Source organism: Eschscholzia californica, unplaced genomic scaffold (genome assembly GCF_041429995.1).
Source record: "Eschscholzia californica isolate CP2 unplaced genomic scaffold, dmEscCali1.0.p SCAF_6, whole genome shotgun sequence".
Taxonomy (NCBI): domain Eukaryota; kingdom Viridiplantae; phylum Streptophyta; class Magnoliopsida; order Ranunculales; family Papaveraceae; genus Eschscholzia; species Eschscholzia californica.
In genome coordinates, this window is record NW_028238483.1 from 30,238,540 (window position 1) to 30,261,165 (window position 22,626).

The 22,626-nt window shown below is 33.7% G+C and overlaps 1 protein-coding gene and 1 long non-coding RNA gene across 2 annotated transcripts; one reads left to right on the top strand and one right to left on the bottom strand.

Annotated features, from left to right (window-relative positions):
* Window positions 1–1,392: 1,392 nt before the first annotated feature.
* On the bottom strand, window positions 1,393–4,790 carry LOC147533403 (growth-regulating factor 1-like). The gene is made up of 4 exons (XM_086647235.1): window positions 3,855–4,790; window positions 3,149–3,370; window positions 2,505–2,859; window positions 1,393–2,406 (listed from the first exon to the last, which is right to left on the bottom strand). Exons 1-4 carry the CDS (start codon window positions 4,225–4,227, stop codon window positions 1,635–1,637), a joined length of 1,722 nt encoding a protein of 573 aa, XP_086503361.1. The 5' UTR covers window positions 4,228–4,790; the 3' UTR covers window positions 1,393–1,634.
* Window positions 4,791–19,188: 14,398 nt separating this feature from the next.
* On the top strand, window positions 19,189–20,420 carry LOC147533404 (uncharacterized). Its single transcript, XR_015228241.1, has 2 exons — window positions 19,189–19,309; window positions 20,111–20,420. It is a non-coding gene; the product is annotated as an uncharacterized LOC147533404 (long non-coding RNA).
* Window positions 20,421–22,626: the final 2,206 nt, after the last annotated feature.

Below are 22,626 nucleotides of genomic sequence, written 5' to 3' on the forward strand. Positions count from 1 at the left end.
ATTTCTTCTCCTTCGCATCACCAACATCACTTTATCATTGGACAACCTTGTTTCCAAACCTATCATCATCAATCTATAATGAAGAATTTTGGGGGGGGGGGGGGGGGGGGGGGAGAAGAACCTTGTTTTAGAGAGAGAAAGAAAGTAAAACCACCGTGAAAAGAGCTTTGATTTCAAACCAAGCTCGATCTATGATGAGCAGTTAGAGAGAGAAAGAACTTTGATTCCAAACCTTTGATCCAAAACCACCAAAAGGGCCAGCATAAATCCTCTAGGATTAGTCTCGGACTGGTCCAAGTCCAACGAAGGTTTGCTTTGGATTTGGACGGGTTGATCCGAGACATTTATACAATAATACCCGAATGGCAACAGATGTTTGGGTCAATAGAAATTGACCTTAGTCAATCTCACCCCCGGGTGCCAACAGATGCTTGGGGTCAATAGAAATTGACCTTAGCCAATCTCCTCCCCCGGGTGCTCACAACAATTCTTTTCAGGTGTTTTTGGCCGCTCCCAATATAGTTACATCAAATAGATCAAAGAAACAAAACAATGTTCAACAAATAGATTGTATACTTTCAACAAAAAAAACAAATAGATTGTATATAATCAATTTAGAGTTCATTTTCAGAATTTTGAACAAAACTCCCAAGTTTTGTTTGGGAAGTTTAAAAGCACCATTAACCGCCAAACACCCTTCAAAAATGCTTCCATAGAAGGTGTAAGAGCAACTCCAATGTGGGGGGGGAGGGGGGGGGGGGGGCTGGGGCTCCCAAATTCAAATTTGGGAGCCCCCATCCCACAGAGTCCAACTCGGGAACCCCGGGACTGGGCTCCCGGTGGGGCTGGGAGCCCCATGCTCCCTGGCTCCCAAATGGGAGCCCGGGCTGGGGGGCTCCCAGTCCCAGCCCCAAATATGGCCGTTGGGAGACCCCCAACGACCATATTTGGGGTAGATCTCCTACTTCTTTTTATTTTTTAATTTTTCTTTTAAATCAATTTCTTTTTCGAAAAATATAAATTGTTTTAAATTTGTTTTTCCAATCATTTCTCTAATTTTTTTTCTTTTTTTAATTTTTTTATCTTTTCAAAATTCCTTCGCTCTCTCTAACATAATATTAAATTTCAATTTTATATTTGAAGTTAATAATTTATAGTTGAAAATTGAAATTAAAAGTCAGCACACGTACATAATTTAGATTTGAGAGCCCCTGTAGGAGCCCGACGTTGGAATTGAGAAAAGCCCCGGGGCTCCTAAAAATCAAGGGCTCCCAAAATTGGGAGCCCGAGCCCCACATTGGACTTGCCCTAAAGTGTGTAAGATTAAGCAAAAAAAAAAAAGAACGCGTAAAAGCAAACTGATAAACAAATTAAATGCATCAACAAAGAAAATAATCAACTACATCCTTAAAACATTCATAAGAAAGTGCAGTCACATTAAGAGTCAAAATGGCTGATATTTCATGTCTTCAGTATCAGCCTAATATTCTTCTAGACAAACATTCTTCCGTAAGATAAACACAGTTCATGAACTAAATAAAGCTAACAAAAGCAAAACCAGTTTCAAACCCTGTCAAGTTAGATAGAACTTACCTTCTTCTATCACCAAACTTCTTCTCACTTGGGGGATTAACTTACAAGCTAGTAAAGGAATTTACGTAAGTAGAACCAAGGAGATCATCGCAAAAGAGAACCCTGTCTTGGGTCTTGTTAGTATCGGTTCTAGGACTACTACCTGTACTGCTGTTAGAAAGTGAGCCGAAGGTGGACTTATGGAGGACACCGGTTGGAGAAGATTCCATCCTAGGGCTTGAATCCCACCCACCAGTCATAAGGTTAAGAGCTGACGAAGAATTCTTTCCGTCTCCTGATGTGTTGTTGGTTTGGTTGAGGGCCTCTCCTAGAGGACCACCCATGGAAGTCTCCCAACTGATAGGTATCCAGTTTGCCTGCCTTCGAGTTGGTTCAGTTAGATCATCGTTAACCCCTAAACCCATCTGAATTGAGTTGGAGTCGCGTGATAACTTCAATGGAGAGAGATTGGCTTTTTCATGGATAGGCGAAGATGAAGATGACGAAAAGTTCGAGGACGGAATTGGGATAGAAATTGAAAGTTGGGTTTGATCATGCTGGTTTTTAGGCCAGTCATCAATGAAATGACGAAGGGGATCATGTGCTCGAGATTCTCGGTCACTAAGGTCAGTAGAAACAAAGTTTTGATGGTCTGTGGAAGAACTTCTCTGTGAAGTGTTCAAAAGAGAATCAGAAGAAAAACATCCAAAATTTGTTTGTTGGGATTGTTGGAATTGGGTATCTTTGGGTTTAAAGTCCAAGCTAGGAGATACCATGGAAATCCTCTGTGAATGTTGTAGTTGTCCACTAGCATTCGCTTTGTTCGATAAAACCCTGAAAGAGAACATAATGACACCGAAATTGAAGAAAAAACTATATACGAAATATAAATGTGTTGTTTCTAGTCTAAAGTGAAAATCATCAAAATTTACCTGCTAAGGTTGAAATTTGGAGAAGTATCGATGACACCACGCTGCATGCTTGTAGCTTGCTGCTGCAACATGGTGAGGCTGTTGGATGCACTTCCAGCACCGGTAACCACAGATGCTGATGAGGTGGGCATAGGCATTACCTTTTTGGTGGTTGACCCGGAAGCAGCCTGGCCCGATGGGCCTTCCACAGGCTTTCTTGAACGATGACGACCCCTGTTCAGATGCCGCTCACAGTACTTCTGTTCGACGACTGCATCTCTTGAGCACCGCCATTTTTTTCCATCAGTACGACGACACCTCCCTGGCTCGGGGTCATTGTTGCGGGAAAACCCCATATGGAAAGAACCCCATCCCACTAAAAACATAAACAAAGAAACAAAAGACCTAAATCAACAAAGCAGCACAAAAAGAAAATGAGAGTACCTGATATATTAAAGATCAAAAGCAACAAGCATTTGGGTTAGCAGAAAATGGATATCACAAAAATGTACCACATTTAGCCCGAAAGAATACGATTCATTTGCTGAAACAACGGCAAGGAATTTGTCTGAATACCATTATAATACATAGTATTGTTTTAGCATGATATAAATCCATCCAAGACAACATTTCCCTCACTTTTGGGAAGAAAATAACAAACTCACATGTATTGGGCCCCAAGGGTCCAGCGAAGCCAGGGTATCCAGATCTCTCAAGGGCTGTCCGGATGGGAATCAGTAGATTAGAAGGTATTGGCATATTTAAGCTCATGTACTTGTAAATTAGGGCTTGATGTTCTAACTCCATCCACTGAGATGGAGTGAATGGGCCTCTAAATCCTGCATAAACTCCATTCATGCTTGTATTCAAGCTTCCACTACCCAAACCTGAAACATGAAAACAGTGATTGACAAAGAAGACTTGCTGAATACAAAACCAAAGAAATGATCACCTGAATATCAATCAAATGTTGGGTGTTTTTTAGCTTTCTATGATCTCTATAGCTTTTTGGGATCCCCTTTTTGCTCAAAAAAAGCATTCATAGTAGAAAAATTGGAACAGAAAAGAACCCATCTCTAATTCAAGAAGAACAAAATAGGAAGAAAAAAAAAAACCTTTCTTGATAAGACCCAAACCTAAGATCTCTTTAGCAAGTGACATGAAAGGACTTTTCTTTCAAGTCATCTTACACTCTCATCATATAAACACAGACATTACTCAATAAAAATCTCAGCAAGCCCTAATCAAAAACTAGAATAACCCATTATCAAGAACCCTAAATTACTACAAAAAAAAAAGTTCATGACTTCAAGGCTCAAGCTCAAAAGATACCAAACCCCAATAAAAGTTACTACTTTGTAGTGTTTTTACCTGTATTTCTAGCATAACTTGACAAAGAGTGGTGATAATAAGGCAATGTTGTATTGCTACTATGAAAGAGAGTGTCTTCTTTAGGAGAAGAGAAGCTCAACATTTGCTGCCCATCAGAAGTTAAAGAACTAGATCTTAATAAAGAATGGGTTCTTTGTTGAAGTAACATCTTATTTGAGTTCAAAAAGTCATCAGTTTTAGCCATTTTTAAGCTCCTCCAGTCTTCTTCACTAGGTCCATCTGACCTTGCTTGTTTCAGAAACCCAGATCCATACCCCTTTTGCTTGGTTTCACCTTCTGCTGAATCCATTGAAGTCAACCCACTTTCAGAACCACCCACAAAACCATCAAAACCCACCATCCCAAAATCCATCCAAACAAAGAAGAAGATTACAAAAACTGGGTCAAAGATTAGCCAAAGAAAGAAAATGAATCATGGGTTCATGTGAAGAAAAGGAAGAGAGAGAAAAGTGATGAGTGAGAGTATGATGGGGAGGAAGAGGTAAGCTCATTTCAAGTGTGGGTTGCTGTAGAGATTATGTTCAACCATAGCTAGCTAGAACTGAAATATCAGAGTGGGCTAAGTTTGTGTTTTTATTTGGAGGGTGATGCTTGTTTGAGTTATTAGTATGGGAGGAGAGAGAAATTTTAAGGATGAGAAGTTAGAAGATTAATTAACTTTGGATAAAACAGGATTAAATATCTCTACAATTCCAAGTTCCAACATAGTTCAAGAAAAAATTTATAAGTTCTAGAAAATATTAACAACTTTTACCTATAAAAATACAAAATTTACAATAATATAATTTTAACTTTAAACAATTATTTAGTCATATGAAATTTAATCCACCAAAATTACACAATAATGTACTAATTTTCATCATCATCCGCCGGTAGATAATTCGAGATTGGGTCACCTCAACTCCGACATTTTATAATGAAGTAATGAACAAATAAAATTGATTATTTTGTTTGAAAGACTTAAAAGTTATAGGAAGTGATATTTTGAATTAGAATTTTTTTTTCCTAGTATAGGTTATGATGTTTCTAAGAATCATTGATAGTCATGCAAGACGGGACGTATGTTGTAATAAAAATTTGTTCAACGTATTCTATATGACGGAAGGAATTGTATACATTTAACTTTACTTGAATTTTTAGTAAAACCATACTCTTTTTGATGTGATGATTTAACATTGTCCTAAAATCTCAAAACACGTGACCTTTTTCTAGGATATTAAGTCTTGAATGGTCTTGTGGGGCATTTGGATTGTGGGTCAAAAATCATTAAAAACTACATGTTGAACAAACATACAACCATAAGAAAACAACATAAAAGTTCTTATTTGAGGGTAGGGCACAGCTTCACACAAGTTCAAAGCATGTTATGTCTATTCCCAAAAGGCAAGGCAAAAACATGGTTTTACTCTTCTCTTCTCCTCTTTCTTGGTTAAAACAAATAAATGATTAAAAACCACTTCTAAGTTCCATCCTATTTTACATTTTTTTTTGTCAAAATAAATTTTATGTTCCTGGGTCGAATTAATCTAGAATATTGTAGTACATAAGATGTACTCTTGAGATACACAAAACAAAGATGCAAAGAATTAACAATTAGATAGGTTGTTCATATATGCTTTCTAGTTCCTTGGAACTCTAGGCCATGTAATATAGACTCCCTATGTTGTTATTTTGGGAGTAGGTATTTGCCTCTATCAAGTTCAAGTCTTACTTTCTTCTCGATTTTCTATGAAATTGTTGTTTTCAAAATTTAATCTTTCTTCTCTAGGTCTTATGTACATAAAAAGTCGGTATTCATATGACACAATTTTCTACACTTAACCATTAAATTATACACTTAGATACGGAATGAATAAAAAGTTGTAATTCGTATGACACAATTTTCTATACTTCATGAATAAACTATGCACATACGTATCGAACGAGTGAGTTGTATTTGAAAAAAGAATTTAACGATTTGAATTATCACACTTTTTTTTTTATCACAATTATTATTGTGAAATTAGAAATCATTTCATAAATCTTCCGAAATATGTCCCAACTTCTTCTGAATCCACTTCATTGGGCGTCTGTAAATAAAACAATCACAAATTATCATATATTTATAAGGTATTGATCTATGAAATGTAACATATTAAACTTACATATTATGGGTTTTTTTTTTTCGATTTCAGCCTAGGTTTAAAATAAACCATATAATTTGTTGGAGCACTATGTATTTATGTATATTTCAAAAAGTATTTCGTGCAATACTTTGTAACATCATCCTTTTTTTATTTAATGTCCACAAAAGGGCAAAATAAAGGTACCTCTAATATATGGTCAAAATGGTCAAGCTTAATATAATACAGTCAAACCTGGAAGAAAGGAATGGGGGTATCTTGTTGAAGCGTGGTGGGTACATCAAAAGGTCCAATTGGGAATTAAATTATGTTACTAGGATTAGATCTAGATTTAGATTTTAGAGAACAACCCAGTTAGGAACATGGGTAGTTCTTAATTAATCTTTTCTTTTCAACTCAATTAACAACTTAATTAATTTATTAATTAATTAAATCATGTATTTTTACCTTTGGACAAAACAATTATTTTATATAATAAATCATGTGATGTCCAGCTTTTACCACCAAAAAAACATTTTTTAAAGAAAAGTTGTTTGTTTATGGTCTAAAATTACTTCTATTTGACCACAACATACTACACAAAATCAATATTGAGACCTAATTTTAAAGAGTTAATGAATTTAACAAAGTCTTAATAGTCTTATAGATATGCATAGTTCTATTTGTCAATTACTCTATATTATACTCCCAAAATAGGTTATTTAAAATTATTAAGGAATTTCCACGTGACATGGCTTCCCGAGGACCACATAAGCGTGCTATGCCACACGGCTCTACATTGACCAATCGCAATGGGGCACGAACTTCAATGTCTTTTAATTTTCTTATTTAATATTTTTAATTTATAAAATTCTCTCTTAAATTGATTAGTAAATGAGAAGAATGTGGAGATGATCATAGGGGTTCCTTGATTAAGGTTTATTGTCCATAACTCCAACACACACTTTGTATACCACATGACATCAACATTCTTGGAATACCAAAGAATCAATAATATAAGTAAAAAATGACCGACTTTAACATATTTTGGTTAGCCAACTTCACACTTGCTACTAAAACCATTAAATAGAAAACATCGGGCTGAAGATTCAATTTTTTGTTCTTTTTAGTTACACATTTATCTTTCATTTGGTTAAATATTCACGCATTTATGTATTATTTGGTTGAAAGTTGAAAAATTTGTATCTTGTTTGGTTAAAAATCTGAATGAAATGTAGGCAATGATCCGTTTTCACCCAAACAAAAAAATCACGAAAATATAAATGACAACTTTTTTCCAAACCGATTATAATTACAAAATTATTTGAAGCATTGAGAATTAGAGAAAATTGATTTTTTCACAAAACAAAAAATTTATAGAATATTTTGACTAAATTTCTCTCTGGTAAACATAACTTATAGAAATACTTCGTCGGTGCTACGTGAGGGGGGATTGATGTTGGAGCGATGTGCATTTCCATGACACGACATATTATTGTTCCTTCGAATGCCATGTGAACATCTCAGTATTTTTTCAGTTTTGTGGGTGTTTGTCGATATGGTCTTCCTAATATTTTTCTTACCATTTTTTTTAACTATAGCATTGTACCTTTGAATCTCAACTATACCCAATTTGGTTAGCTACTCATTAAGAGAGTGAATATAACATTGATTATCAAGCTATAAAAGCAATTTCATACGGGTAAGTGGTTAGATATTTGACACAAACCAATAATGCAAATGACATTGAGCAACCCCAAAAATGTTTTCAGTATTTCAATATTAAAACCAAAGATGCTTCAAACTAACCATCTCTCCATATTAATAATAATTTAACAATCTCATAAAAAAAAACAATAATTTAACAAGCCAATTGTTATATTTAATAAAATAATCAAATATCTTTTCTAACCAATAAAAATGACATTTTGAAATCTTATATCACATGCCATAAATAAAATAATGCTGATTAGTTTATTAAATGAATAAAATAAGATTATTTTGTTTATTTGTATGAATAAACTACAAAGTATGGTTGATTAGATTGTTTGTATTTTGTTTTATCTTTTATTCATTCAAGAAGAGTGAGACACTACAACAAAAAAATAAAAGAAGAGCGAGGCACGTAATGTAACTACATCCGGGGTGATAAGGTCAGTTTGTAAATTCAACTGTGCACATTCCTGTAAAAAAGAATTGGAATTCAAGAAGGAATAAACTAAAAGTCCGGAGATTGTAAAACTAAGGTCTGTTGTTGAAAGATTTAAAGTATAGTTTGACAATTAACTCCCGCCGCCTTGTTGTATGCGTAATAGTTACAACTCATTGTTAAAAAGATTGGGGGTAGTAGTAGTATTGAAGCTTTTGCTTTTAGTGAAGAGGTCACATCGTTAGTTAATTTACTCGCACATATATGTTTAATCTGTCATGAAACACTCGTATAACCAGTTGATGGTGCAGATCGGTAAGTTGCAATTTTATACATACAAATCAATTTGAGTTTGTATTTGTCATGTAACTGTGGCCGTATTACTTTTCTAGAATTAATTTGGTATTACCTATAGCCTATAGTCTATAGGATGGGAGTACCAATTGTTCAGACAAAATTCTAAGCTATCTTGTGTGATAGTGTTTTTGTTGAAATGTTGGTATGATAGTTGAAAATTAGTTATGAGAAGGTATGTATGTGGCTGTTGGAACAAAAAGAGTAGGTATGTGACTGAAAAGAATTGAATGCAAATATCACGGGCCTATTCCTTAACAAAAAAAAAAAAAACAAAATATCACAGGCCTATAAGCTCAAGTCGAGTTGGGCTCCATTGAAGTGTTTGAATATCGTTGGACTCTAAGCCCATACCAATAAAAGGGATTCTATGTGCACCCTTTGTTTTGGCTGGTTAACTTAAATGGGGAAAATGAATAAATCCTATTTCCAAATGTTTGGGAGCTCACAAAGAAAACATTTGCATCTTCGGTACTTATCGAATTCCATAACATTTGCATCTTAAGGAAAATAAAGGTGGGAAAATTGTTTTCGCGAAGAAGTCGTTTTTCTGTTGTTTGGCAGGGCTAAAAGAGTGCCAATTAACTTTCTCATGGCGTGGGTAAAAAAAAAGTGGGGAAAAAAACTGAAAAAGATCAATTTTCCACCCTCTACTAAACTTTTTGGGATCTTCTTGTTCTCTCTCTTTCCTCATTCTCTTTCACGGACTACCTCCTCACTCAACTCCCTCTATTCTCTGACTTCTTTGCCTCTGCCCTCTCACTTCTATAGGCGGATCATCTTCCTCAGCATCAACATATCTAATACATCATCAACATCCACTTCTCAATTTTTATCATCATGATGATGATAATCATCATCTACTCTCTCTAACAAAGGATAATAACAAGTGATTAAAGAAATTGAATTGGCATAAAATGTAGGGCTAAGGTTGCTCCAAGAGGTCCGCCGTCTTTTGGTGCTGTGGTTGAACACCCCTCTTAAGCCCATAAGATCGTGGGATCGAGTCTTGGTGGAAGCAGTTTGCCATAAAGATTTATCCCATGTAATTTAGGCAATATATATATATATATATAGTAAATAATATAATGATTTGTCGGGCTTCAGACTTCTTTCATGTTGTCATGTTTTAGGCCTCTTTCATTATGGTTTCAATTAGGCGGTTATCGTGCTCATCACATCTTCATGATGTATCAATGCCTTGCAACGACTAACGTAGATCGTAGTCAATTTCTCAAAAAAAATGATTGCTCTAATTATGAACCCTAATATGAAATGGGAAAAAAAATTAGAAACCTAATTTGAAATTGGCAGCGAGAAGTTTGCAAGACCGACTCTGGAGGATGGAGATGTTGCAAGTCGATTTTGGGTTGCAGGATGGAGATGTTGCAAGTCGATTTTGGGTTGCAGGTAGATTTGAGGATTGCTAAAGGCCCGCTTTTATTGCAATAGGCGCCGATTTTAATGAGTAAATAAAGTCTCCAAAAAGTATATTTTTTTTAGTTGAAATCTAAAAATTATATTATTAGGTGCCTTTAGAAACTCTCATCATATTTTCTATGCCATACTAAACAACACAAAAATTGAATTCATGTAAAAAAAAATTGTTTTTTTTTTGTTAAGAAGAAAATTTTTGTATTCTTTCTATTAGAAAAAAAATGGTTTTGACACCAAATATTTTCTCATGTATAAAACGAATTCTTACTTTATTCCTTGTCTTAGATTTGTCTAAGTAATACACTGCATAATTTGGTTGATCTCACCGTAAAGATGATGAATTGAATCAAATGTGTATAGACTTTTTAGGAATGGCATAGAGACATTCGTGGACATTCGTGGACATTCGTGGATGAGATAGAAGACATATCTCAATATGTTTAATTTCAAGACATATTAAGGTATTTTGACATTTCAAGTCATTGGATTCATAGACAAAGTGTCTTGTAGACATTTCAAGACACGAGTTCAATAACAAATGTCTTGTAGAAATTCCAAGATATTGGTTCATAAGACAATATCTTATAGATATTTCAAGCCATTGTGTCCATAGACAAAATATTTTATTTATGTTTCAAGACGTTGAATCTACAAATAAAATGTCTTGTACACATATCAAGACATTTAATCCGTAGACAAAATATTTTTTCTATGTTGCAAGATATTGAATCTACAATAAAATATCTTGTAGACATATCAAGACATTGAGTCCATAGATCAAATTTCTTATGGTCATTGTTCTGAATATTTCAAGATATGTAATTTTTCGAGATATTTATTATTATTATTATAATAGTAATAATTATTATCATTATCGTTATTATTAATTTCCTTCAAAAACATTCGCACTGATAACTGACGGGCAATTGCTAGAAATTTCTTATTGTAGAATTATTAGTATCTTACCATATAAATAAACTATTTTTTATTGATATATTAAAATATATTCTCGGACTTTCGTGAAAATGTGTTGGCATTGATGGACAATTAGTAGATATTTACTACATTATATTATTATATTGTTGTATTATTATGCTGTTATTTGAAACTAAGTATTTTTAATTACATTTTAAAACTATCTTGTTGAAAATTCGTGTGTAACTAGCGGATATAATAATATCCGCTAGTTATTATCATTATTACTAACTTACGTTATTTTTATTATAAGTTTTAATCAAAATGTCTACACATGTCTTCTATATTTTGAAAAATATCCTGTTTTCAAAGATTTCTCAAAGTTTAACATTGAAATGGGTTCAAATGTTTATGAAACTAAAATGTGATCTTGTACTAGTGCTCAAGATACATGAAAACATTTCAAGTTTTTAAACAGATGGTTCATATATTGGTGGGCATTTCAAAGATCTCCTACCAATATCTCGAAGATTAAAGGACATTTGGGATGTCTAAAACTAATGCCCCCAAGCAACCGACATTTGAAATATCTCCAACTAGGGACGGGAAAAAACCTGCAGCCCAGATTCGCCACAAACCGCTCGAGTCTGATGTGTTCACAGACGTCCGGTGAACGAGACAGGCACTACCCGTCCGGACCAGCAACTTTAGTCGGACGTAAACAAACAAAAAGTTCTCACCGGCCTTCCGTCCGAGCTCCGACGGATGAATCCTAACCGATTGATATATAACTGCATTTTAGAATTTTGATTGTATATAAATAGTAAAGATTTAACTAATAAGGCTAGCATTTAGGTTGGCTACTTGAACCTATGTGCACTATTAGGCCATACTTACATTTCTCTTATTTATAAAGATTTGGATCTCTTTTATTTCGAAGAGTTTACAATGTGAAACTAATATATTATAACAAAATTAAATTTTTTTCTACATTTTTGTCCCACATCACTAGTGGCAAAGGGAAAAGTGATTGGAGTTAATTATATAAAAGGTGAGAGATAGAATTCTCTTTGTTGGGTTTGGGGTTCGCTCTAAAGTAAAATTTTACGAGTATCTTTATGGCGCTTAAAGAAGAAAAAAATTGGTTATGTTCGGACCTCAATAGCCCGATGAGCAGATTGCCTGACATTTTAGGTGGACATGGACGGGCAATGGACAACTCGCATGTTTTGTTCGACAGTCTGAACGGACCAAAAAAAATGGTTTCGATCCGCCAGACTGGAGAAGTACGTGTTTGCGGACTGCACGTCCGGTCCATTGCCGCCTGTATCCCCACAAGCACCTTCGGGTGTGTTTGATATCTCTTATTTCCATGGAAATAAAAGAATTTCCATGGAAATAGGTATTTCCACCGTTTGATACGAAGTATAATTCCATGGCTTTAATTCCCCAGGGAATCTATTTCCATGAAATAGTCCATTTTTAATTCCTTGCTCCCCCCTCGGAATTAGTTTATATGGAAAGTCAAAAATCAAAATAAAAATATTTTAATATATTCTGATACTTAAAACCTAATATTTATCTCCATAGATATTCAAAATGACATTTTTACCTATAAAGTTTAGCAAAATAAACTTTTACTTATACATTGAGCAAATGACATTTTTGTCCTTAACAAATGACATGTTTACAAAGTTGTCATAATGACATTTTGGTTTTATATAGCCAAACTTACATTTTTACCCTTTTATAATGATATTTTTACCTATGAAATTTAGCAAAATAAACTTTTACTTATACATTGAGCAAATGACATTTTTGTCCTTAACATATGGCATGTTTACAAAGTTGTCATAATGACATTTTGGTTTTATATAGCCAAACTTACATTTTTATCCTTTTATAATAGGGTTAATTCCGTTTTAGCCCCCGATTTGTGACCAACTGGCCGTTTTGGCCCCTAATTGTGTCCGGCAGTTCGTTTTGGCCCCAAAAAATTCCTAAATGGCCCCAAATTTTTTCAACCTCCCAATTCTACCCCCATGGCATTTCTGTAATTATTTTTTTTTCTTTTTCTTTGTCCACTTCATCTAACAATTGACACATCACTCTGTCCACCTCACCCTTCTTCTTCGGCGAAAGGTTGCCGGCCGGAATAAAAAATTCCGGCCGGCCACCTTTACCAAAATATATGTTTTTTTTTTCATTTCTCTCTCTTCTTCATCTCCTTCTTTCTCTCTCTTCTTCTTCTCTCTCTTCTTCATCTTCTTTCTTTACCTCTCTCTCTCTAACCCTTTTCTCTCTAACCCTTCTCTCTCTCACCCCTATCTCTCTCTATAATCCGGCGAAGGGGTGGAGCCCCTTCGCCAGAAACCAGACCTTCAAGGTCTGGTCGGAAACCAGACTCGGTCTGGTTTCTAACCAGATCTCGGTCTAGTTTGAAACCAGACCTTGAAGGTCTGGTTTTTCCGACCAGACCTTGAAGGTCTGGTTTTTCCGACCAGACCTTCAAGGTCTGGTTTGAAACCAGACCGAGATCTGGTTGTAGAAACCAGATCTCGGTCTAGTTTGAAACCAGACCGAGTCTGGTTTCCGACCGGAAGGAGATGAAGAAGAGAGAGGGGTGAGAGAGAGAAGGGTTAGAGAGAGAGAGGTAAAGAAAGAAGATGAAGAAGAGAGAGAAGAAGAAGAGAGAGAAAGAAGGAGATGAAGAAGAGAGAGAAATGAAAAAAAAAAAAAAAATTTGGTAAAGGTGGCCGACCGGAATTTTTTATTCCGGCCGGCAACCTTTCTCCGGTGAAGAAGGGTGAGGTGGACAGAGTGATGTGTCAATTGTAGATGAGGTGGACAAAGAAAAAGAAAAAAAAAATAATTACAGAAATGCCATGGGGGTAGAATTGGGAGGTTGAAAAAAATTTGGGGCCATTTAGGAATTTTTTGGGGCCAAAACGAACTGCCGGACACAATTAGGGGCCAAAACGGCCAGTTGGTCACAAATCGGGGTCTAAAACGGAATTAACCCTTTATAATATCAAATTGACATTTTACCCTTATGTTGTCAAAATGACATTTTTACCCTTAACAATATCAAAATATATTTGTAACCTTATGTGGTCTGAATGACATTCTTACCTTTATCTTGTAAAAATGGCATGTCCACACTTTTACATTAAAATGACAATTTTACCCTTTTATATTAGTAAAAAGAAATCTTATCCATACGTTGTCATTTTGAAAACATAAGGACAAAAGTGTCATTTCAACAACATAAGGATGAAAATGTAATTTTAGCAACATAAAAGTAAAAATGTCATTTTGACTACATAAAGAGTGAATAAAAATTCTTACTTGAATTTTATATTCGTAGAAGTTAGTTGTCAACCAAATAATAGAGTTCGTAATTCCGCGGAATAATAAATGACTATCAAACGAAAGAACTCTTATTTCCATGGAATAAATTTCGTGGAACTCTTTTATTTCCATGGAATTATTTCCCTGATATCAAACACAACCTTAGACATTAAGTAATATTTCAAATATGCGGCAGCTTTGGGCCCAGGCCTCCCCTGCAAATATCCACAATCATTGCCCTATACATTAATGGACATGCCTTCTTCAAAGAGCTTTGACCTACATGGATGCCGAGGGAGCATCTAATATTACTATATAACAACTAGGTAAGAAAATTGAGAATCTAGCCTTGCCTTCTCTCCACTAATGTCCAATCAGGATACCTCCTAACTTAATTGAAAATCAGTGAAGCCTCCAATTGGGCACCTAAAAAGTACGAAACTTTTTATCTTTATTAGACTTACTTTCTCTTTAATTTTTTCATGAATTCATCTTTAATTTGTAAGTTCAATTATTTCTTTATTTATTTTTATTATTTTTGTAATTTTGGACTTTTGTTCAGATTATTATTTGAATTTGAATTTACATTTGCATTTTTTTCAAGGTACATGAGTTACAACTCATATAAAGAATAATAAAGACAAAAAGTTCTTCTTCCAGATTTGTTATAATAAAAAAAACATCAAGTTTAACTTAAATCCACCAGAAACTGTTGTGAATTCAAGAATTTTTTCTTAGAATTTTCCGTTTTCTTTTGACAAATTGTTGTGATTTATTAAATTTAAAGGTTAGATAATGTTTTTTTTTTGTTGAACGTTAGATAATGTTCTTGGTAAAATAGAAAAACATAAAACTGAGACAAGGAAAGATAGATATAAGAAATGAAGATTCGTCGATAGATTTTCGTCAGTAGTAATATACCATCAAAGTGATACAAGAGGCCGGAGTGTTGGGAAAAACGGGCACTTAGGCGCAGCGGAAACAAGAGTTTTTCCCTTTGTGTTAGTTACGAGGATAATATAGAAGAATATGTGGGAGCAATAAACAAAGAACTGAAAGTAAATAAGACAACGATTTTTAACGTGGAAAACCTCCTCAACGTGAGAAGTAAAAACCACGGGACTCGTAGTCCAACCAAATCAACTATGATAGCAAAGTAGTTACAGACTACGTCCAACCGAGACTCAGACCTTTCCCAAAAGAATCAATCTCAAACACGAAGAAACACGGAGAAACCCTCACAAGAAAGAACAAAACAGTCCAGAAATCTGCAGCCCAAAACGACCCTAAATTCACTAGGATTCCGGCGACCAATCAACGATCCCTCCGTACAAATACTAGATCAATATGTCAAGAACAGTTCTGCCAAATTTCAGCTCAATCGGAGAAGAACTCACCGTCGGATTTTCCGAACAACGAAGACTGCGCGTGCTGAAAAAGTTCTGCCCCGCTCTTCTCGGCAACGTCCTTCTCTCCCTTCTTCTCTTGTGCGTTTCTAATTGTGTTGCCCCCTTTGGTGCTCCTCACACACATCTAAATTAGGTTAAGGTAGTATTTATAGACTCCCCCTTAATCCTAATTCCACCGTCATAAGTAACCGACCCAAAGAAACTCGACTCAGGTCCGGGTTTGGTTTCCTAATCCAAACCCAACTAGGTTTCCCCACTAGGAGGAAAACCCAACACGGAGAAAAAAGAAATTGAATAATTAATAAAGAAAGGATAATTTGGCATTTTAAGCATAGAAGAAGAAGTATCCTTAATTTTCAATTAAATGGGAAGGTATCCCTAATTGGACAAAAGACAAAGAGGGAAGCTAATGCTAAGTTTTACTTTTAAAAATAGTTATTTTTCGATTGGCTCTCTAAAATATGACCAGTTTTCCGCGTGTCCCTCTGAAAAGTCAGATTTTAACATTCATATATTGTCCTTTTGCTTTTTCCTCATTGAGTTTTGTTTTTGTCTCTTATGTTTTGTCATGTCACTTTTTATTTTCATCATCATTATTATGAGGATTTCCATTCATGTAATGTCCTCCAGGATTAAAACTTCTTCATTTTATTCAAATTTTACTATCTTGAAATCTAGTGTTTCTCTTGATTTTGAAAAACCTAGTATTTCTGGCATTTTCTTTTCTGAGTCTAAAATAATATAGACTTTTGGAGAAGAAATTTTTATGTAATCTGGAGAATTGTTTACTGTAACGTCCACAAATTCGACCGTGAACTCTTAGCTTCGTTGTTTACGAGTAATTAGTGATTTTTAGCAGATAACAGTGAAAACCCAAAAATTTTAGAGATATGTATGCAACCTTGGATTACCGTTTTCTTATCAATCAAAAGATATGTGTGCAACCTTCAATTACCATTTTGTGTTTCTGTCTTGCTGATCGAATTCTTCATATTAACAACATTTTAAGGTTTATCTCTAAACCGAATCCTATCTCTCAATTAACAACCTCAATTCTCTAATCAAAACTGAATTCATTAATCAATTTTGAAATAATACAATAAATCCATGTCTCTAATCAAAACCGAATTAATTAATCAATTCCAAAATATTACTATAAACCCATATTTTTAATCAAGACGGAATCTTAAATATCCAAACAATGAAAATCAAAATTCATCGCGCTCACTTCAATAAGAAACTCTGCAAATCTAACTGGTGAATAACTATTGAAGCTATGACATATATTCCGTAAGAAGTGATGTTATCTCTTGCAACTTATTTACTCTCTCTCTCTCTACAATCCATTTTATCATTTTCCAGGGCCTTCGTGAGAAAGAGAAAGAAAGTGTGAGGAAAAGAGAAATAAAGAGAAGGGAAACATTTAAGTTTCTAAGAGAAATGAGATAAAGGGAAACATTTTGAATATATTAAAACAATCTCTAATTTGAAAGTATAACACTCCCTCCGTCCCATTTTGTTTGGGTTTTATTCCTTGTATGGATGTTAAAAAATGTTTGTCCACTTTCATTATATGACATCCATTTAACTACTAATATAATGACATTTTGATATGTGCCTAATAAAGTTATTTACTAGTCTTTTTGTTCCAATATAATACTCTCAATCTCGATGGTTATGTTCCAACCACTATGTTTCGGATGGGTGAACCCAACTTCAATCAATGATCGTGATTATGTATTCTCATGGGACCTTTATCCTGCATAGGAACATTAAAAAAAATATGAGGTGGAAATTAGATGAAGTAATTTGAGTACAACATTCACAAATGCCCATTATATACATTCCCTCTTAGATAAATCTTGCAATATGTTTCGGAAAGCTCAAAAGAAAATGTTTTTCTCGGGTCTAAATAAAAATATTTCATTTTAGGACGAGGGAGGTGAACTAGGAGAACCTACGGTGACAATATCATTAGGAAGTAACAACGATAAAGCTTCAAACACTAATCTACAATTCTTTTCATTCAGCATTAACGGTAACTCTCCTGTTAGGACAAATTACTACTGCAATGTACATAAAACAACATCAATACAAACTGAATAATTATAAGTTAAATAAAATAAAAATACATAACATGCTACAACAATCTAGACTCACACTGCAACAGTCTAGACTGACACTGTCCATTAATTTTTTTTCTTATGAACAAGACAAGTAACAAGATTCTATTATTGAAATTGATATTACTAAATTCTACCACATGTACACTTTTTATCAATCTTTGAATACAACATAAACTACCACAAACTTTTAATAACATAATTTCAAAGAACAACATGAAAAAAATACTTATAATACAATTGAAGATGTATCAAGGATTGGCATTATGGTAGCAAATAATAATAATAATTTCAATTTGAAAGAGTTGATCCAAGACATTTCTTTGAGTATTCAACTTGCAATTTAAGTTCATAAAACATATGTCATATATCTACAAACACACCATGCAATGTATGAATGAATTAAGGTGATTCTGTAAGTGTTCAAGTGTGAATTTTTCTTTATGTGGTTTACAACTAAGCGTGATAAAATGGTATGCTTCTTATTGTTATGCTATACATAAGATAAATTGACACAACATTAAAAAATATAAACACAAGATAAATGACTACTAATGAAGATGAAGTAAGGACAAACTTCATAAACATGAACAATACTTAAATTCATTGAGGACTATTAACAAACACATTGTAAATATTATTAGACAAAGTAACCAATCCATAAGATTAAGGTAAATGGCTAGCCAAAATTAAAAAATCAACAATACTTAAGATGAATTTAACATACAAAAACAGACAAACAACGAAAACATAATAAACAATGTAATCATGAAGTTGAAACATAGCAAGATGAACAATACCTAAATCAATCAAAAACACTATACAAAACTAAAGAAAACAATACATAACATGAAATAAAGTAACAATGGAGATGAAATTTTCCAAAACCCTAACCAAGATGAACTTACATTAACAATTATGGAAACCCTAACTAATCGAAAGTTATCCCCAAATTTCAGGTGAAGAATAAGAAGAGATTTTGAGAGGAAAACTCTAGAAAAGTTAAAAGATTCAAGATGCTTCAAGATTTACACTCAATTACAATGATTTCATCCAAAAATTTCGAACAAAAAATGGTGGCACGGATTAGTTTTGTTGGAATTTTGAACAAGAAATAGGCTATTCTCGATTCTTGTCGGTTTTGGCAAATTTCAGAGTCTAGACTTTCTAGACTCCAATATATATAAGAGGACAATTTTGACCCAAAATGCCAAGATTAGGGGGAAATTGGGTCAAATGACCTTTGACCCAATTGACTTTGGTGGAATGACCCTTATTTCTCAAGTTCCTTGAAATGACCCTATTTTTGTCATTTTATTCCAAGTTTGCCCCTCAATATAAATCGAGTCTAGATTTTCTAGACACCCGATTTTGATCCAAACCGAGAAAACCCTCCCCCCTCTCTCTAGAACGAAATTTGATGGGTTCTTGAAGTTTTCAACATCATTCCACCCTTCCCTCTTCAATTTATATGGCATTAATCAATGCAATTGAGTCTCAATCATGAAACATCTTGAATCTTCTCTCCCATCTCTTCATCATCGGAAATTTCGCCCAAATTTTTAGTTGGTTAGGGTTTGGTCGATTTGTTGAGGTAAGTTCATCTTTGTTATGGTTTTACCATATTTCATCTTCATTGTTAATTTGTTTCATATTAGAGGTCGTTTTGTTTGGTTTTGTATGAGTTTTGATTTATTTATGTATTGTTCATCTTCCTAGGGTTTACCTTGTAATAAGTACATGATTACATTGTTTTATGTTATGTTTTGGTTGTTTATCTATTGTGTAATGTTAAATTCATCTTATGTGTTACTTATTTTTCAATTTTGGCTTGGGTTTGACCTTAATCTTATGGATTGATTACTTTGCTTGACAATGTTCACCATGTGTTTGTTAATAGTCTTCAATGAATGAAAGTATTGTCAATGTTGTTGAAGTTTGTTCATCATTCATGTGTTTGATAGTTGTCCTCAATGGCTATCATATTCATATCTTTAGGTATTAATGTCTTGCGACACATAAGATAACCTTTTGTGAATGATCCCACTTAAAATATTTGCAACGTGACGAACAATTGAAAGAATGCTAGACATGATTTGTTAATAGTCCTCAATATTAGTAACCTATACTAGTTCAGACTCAGTCTAGACTGTAACCTATACAAGTTTACTTTCCTCGATGAAATCGGTGTTATATATATATATATATATATATATATATATATATATATATATATATATAGCTTCTAAATGTATTTATTTTTTGTTGATGTTTGACCTTGTGTTTCCTTGTATTACTTAATAATCTTCAAGCATAAAATCTTGTTTTGTATGTATTTTGGAAGTTGGTAGTACTTTTAATACATGCAAATAATGAATTTATCTTTGTTTTGTAGGATAATTTCTAATGGAATCCGTTAGCGGTTGGTTATTCCATGGTGGTAGATTGTAAAATGTGAATGACGAAATAAAGTATATTGGTGGTAAACAAACCGAAAAAGTTCTATCAGACGGGAAAACACTTAGAGAACTTCGTGAAGTTTTTAATAAAATAGTATGTGAAGATAGGAAGAATAGCTTGACAAAATTGAGTTTTATGGTTCCGGGGACAATTCAAAGTACTTCACCTATGAAAATACTTCGACTTATTTTACTTTGATATCTATTACAATTTAGTAATATTAATTTGAATGCTTAAATTTCTTATGGATTTGTCCACACAGTGTGAGAGTAGACATTGAAAGACTCCTTGAGACGGTCTGTCTAGACTGAGACGGTCTAAGTCTAGACTCCTGCAGTCCGAGTCTAGACTCCTAGAGTCCGAGTCTAGACTTCTGGAGTCCGAGTCTAGACACCTGCAGTATGAGTCTAGACTACTGTACTCTTGTCATATAATACCGTCTAAGTTTTTTTTACAACCATGGAAGAACATAAATTTACGTCTTTGAATAGTCACATACATACAATGAGTTCACAACAGAATTAAAAGTGCACAAAGTAAAAGGTCATATTACATTAGAATATATTTCATTGGAGATACATTAAGAGACTTCACAAATAATTTTTCTTCATCGACACAACAATCTTTGTGACAATATCTCTAAATCTTTCTTCTCTGTTATTTGGGTCAAATTTTCAAACATTGCAAATCAAAAATACAAATTCATTCATCATGTATCGAGAATTCGTGGCATACTATCAAAAATAACCGTTTAAGGTCTGAAAGTTTTGTAGCTTTTGCTTGCTCTAAAAAATAACGAAAGGAAATCACCTTTCTTAAACTTTGCCTTCAAATTATTACTAAGGTGGTAAATGCATGCACCGTGCATTGCATCAAGAAATACAGTTTGAACTCCTTTTCTAATCTACCACCATGAAATAACCAAATGCTCACGGATTCTATTAAGAATTACCCTACAAAACAAAGATAAATTCATTATTTGTACGTACTAAAATTACTACTAACTTCCAAAATACATACAAACATGAGATGAATTCAACATGTAAATTGACAACACATAAGATGAATTCACATGTAAATTGACAAAAACGAAGTACCAATTTGAAAAGTAACATTCTCCCACCCTAAAAGTGTTTCATCCAAATTTTCAGGAATTATGCTTAGCACCATATGCATTAGTGCAGAAAAGAGTGACCATAAACAAAAGAACTTTATACACATTATTTTTTAGTTTAAAGCAGCAACTTGCATTAACCTTCATTACAAAAGTCAGCTTCTACACCATATGCAAGGTTCCCAAGTAAAAAACAATAGTTCTGAAGTATCAGTTTGGTCGTGGAAATGTTGTGAAAATGCTGAAGATAGATGAGGAACTTTTGTTTTGTGTTAAAAAAAGTAACTTCATCTTATAAACTCTTGTAAGTTCTACCATTTGTCATGACATCTATATTATTTGGTTCTGGTCCAAGAATAAGGAAGATGTTTGTTGTATACACCAATTAAGGAAGATGAATTCAAGATGTAAAATTACAATCAAGCAATACATAAGATGTAGTAATGAAGATGAAGTAAGAACAAACTTCAACAAACATGAACAATATTTTCATTCATTGAGGACTATTAACAAACACATGGTGAACATTGTCAAGCAAAGTAACCAATGCATAAGATTAAGGTAAAACCCAAGCAAAAATTGAAAAATTAACAATATATTAGATGAATTTAACATTAAACATTAGATAAACAATCAAAACATAACCTAAAACAATAGATAATCATGAAGTTGTAAAACTCTAGGAAGATGAACAATAGCTAGATAAATCAAAAACCAATTTAAAACCAAACAAAACAACATATAGTATGAAACGAAATAAAAATCAAGATGAAATAAGGTAACTATAACAAAGATGAACTTACCTCAACAAATCAACCACCTTAACCAAGTAAAAATTTGGGCGAAATTTCCGATGAAGAAGAAGAGATTTAAAATTGAAACCCTAGATGGGAGAGAAGATTCAAGATGTTTCATGATTGAGACTCAATTGCATTAATTAATGTCATATAAATTGAAGAGGGAAGGGTGGAATGATTTTGAAAACTCTAAGAACCCATCAAATTTCGTTATAGAGAGAGAGCGGGGGGGGGGGGGGGTTCTCGGTTTGGATCAAAATCGGGTGTCTAGAAAATCTAGACTCGATTTTATATTGAGGGGCAAACTTGGAAGAAAATGGCAAAAATAGGGTTATTTCAAGGAACTTGAGAAATAAGGGTCATTCCACCAAAGTCAATTGGGTCAAAGGTCATTTGACCTAATTTCCCAGTTGAGAGGTTATGAAAAAACTTGAGTTATTCCAACAAAATCTCCTTGGTCTTGGGTCATTCCACCCAATTTCTCAATGTTTGAACGTTTTTATTTGACTTTTCAGTCGATGCAACAAAATCAGAAAAATG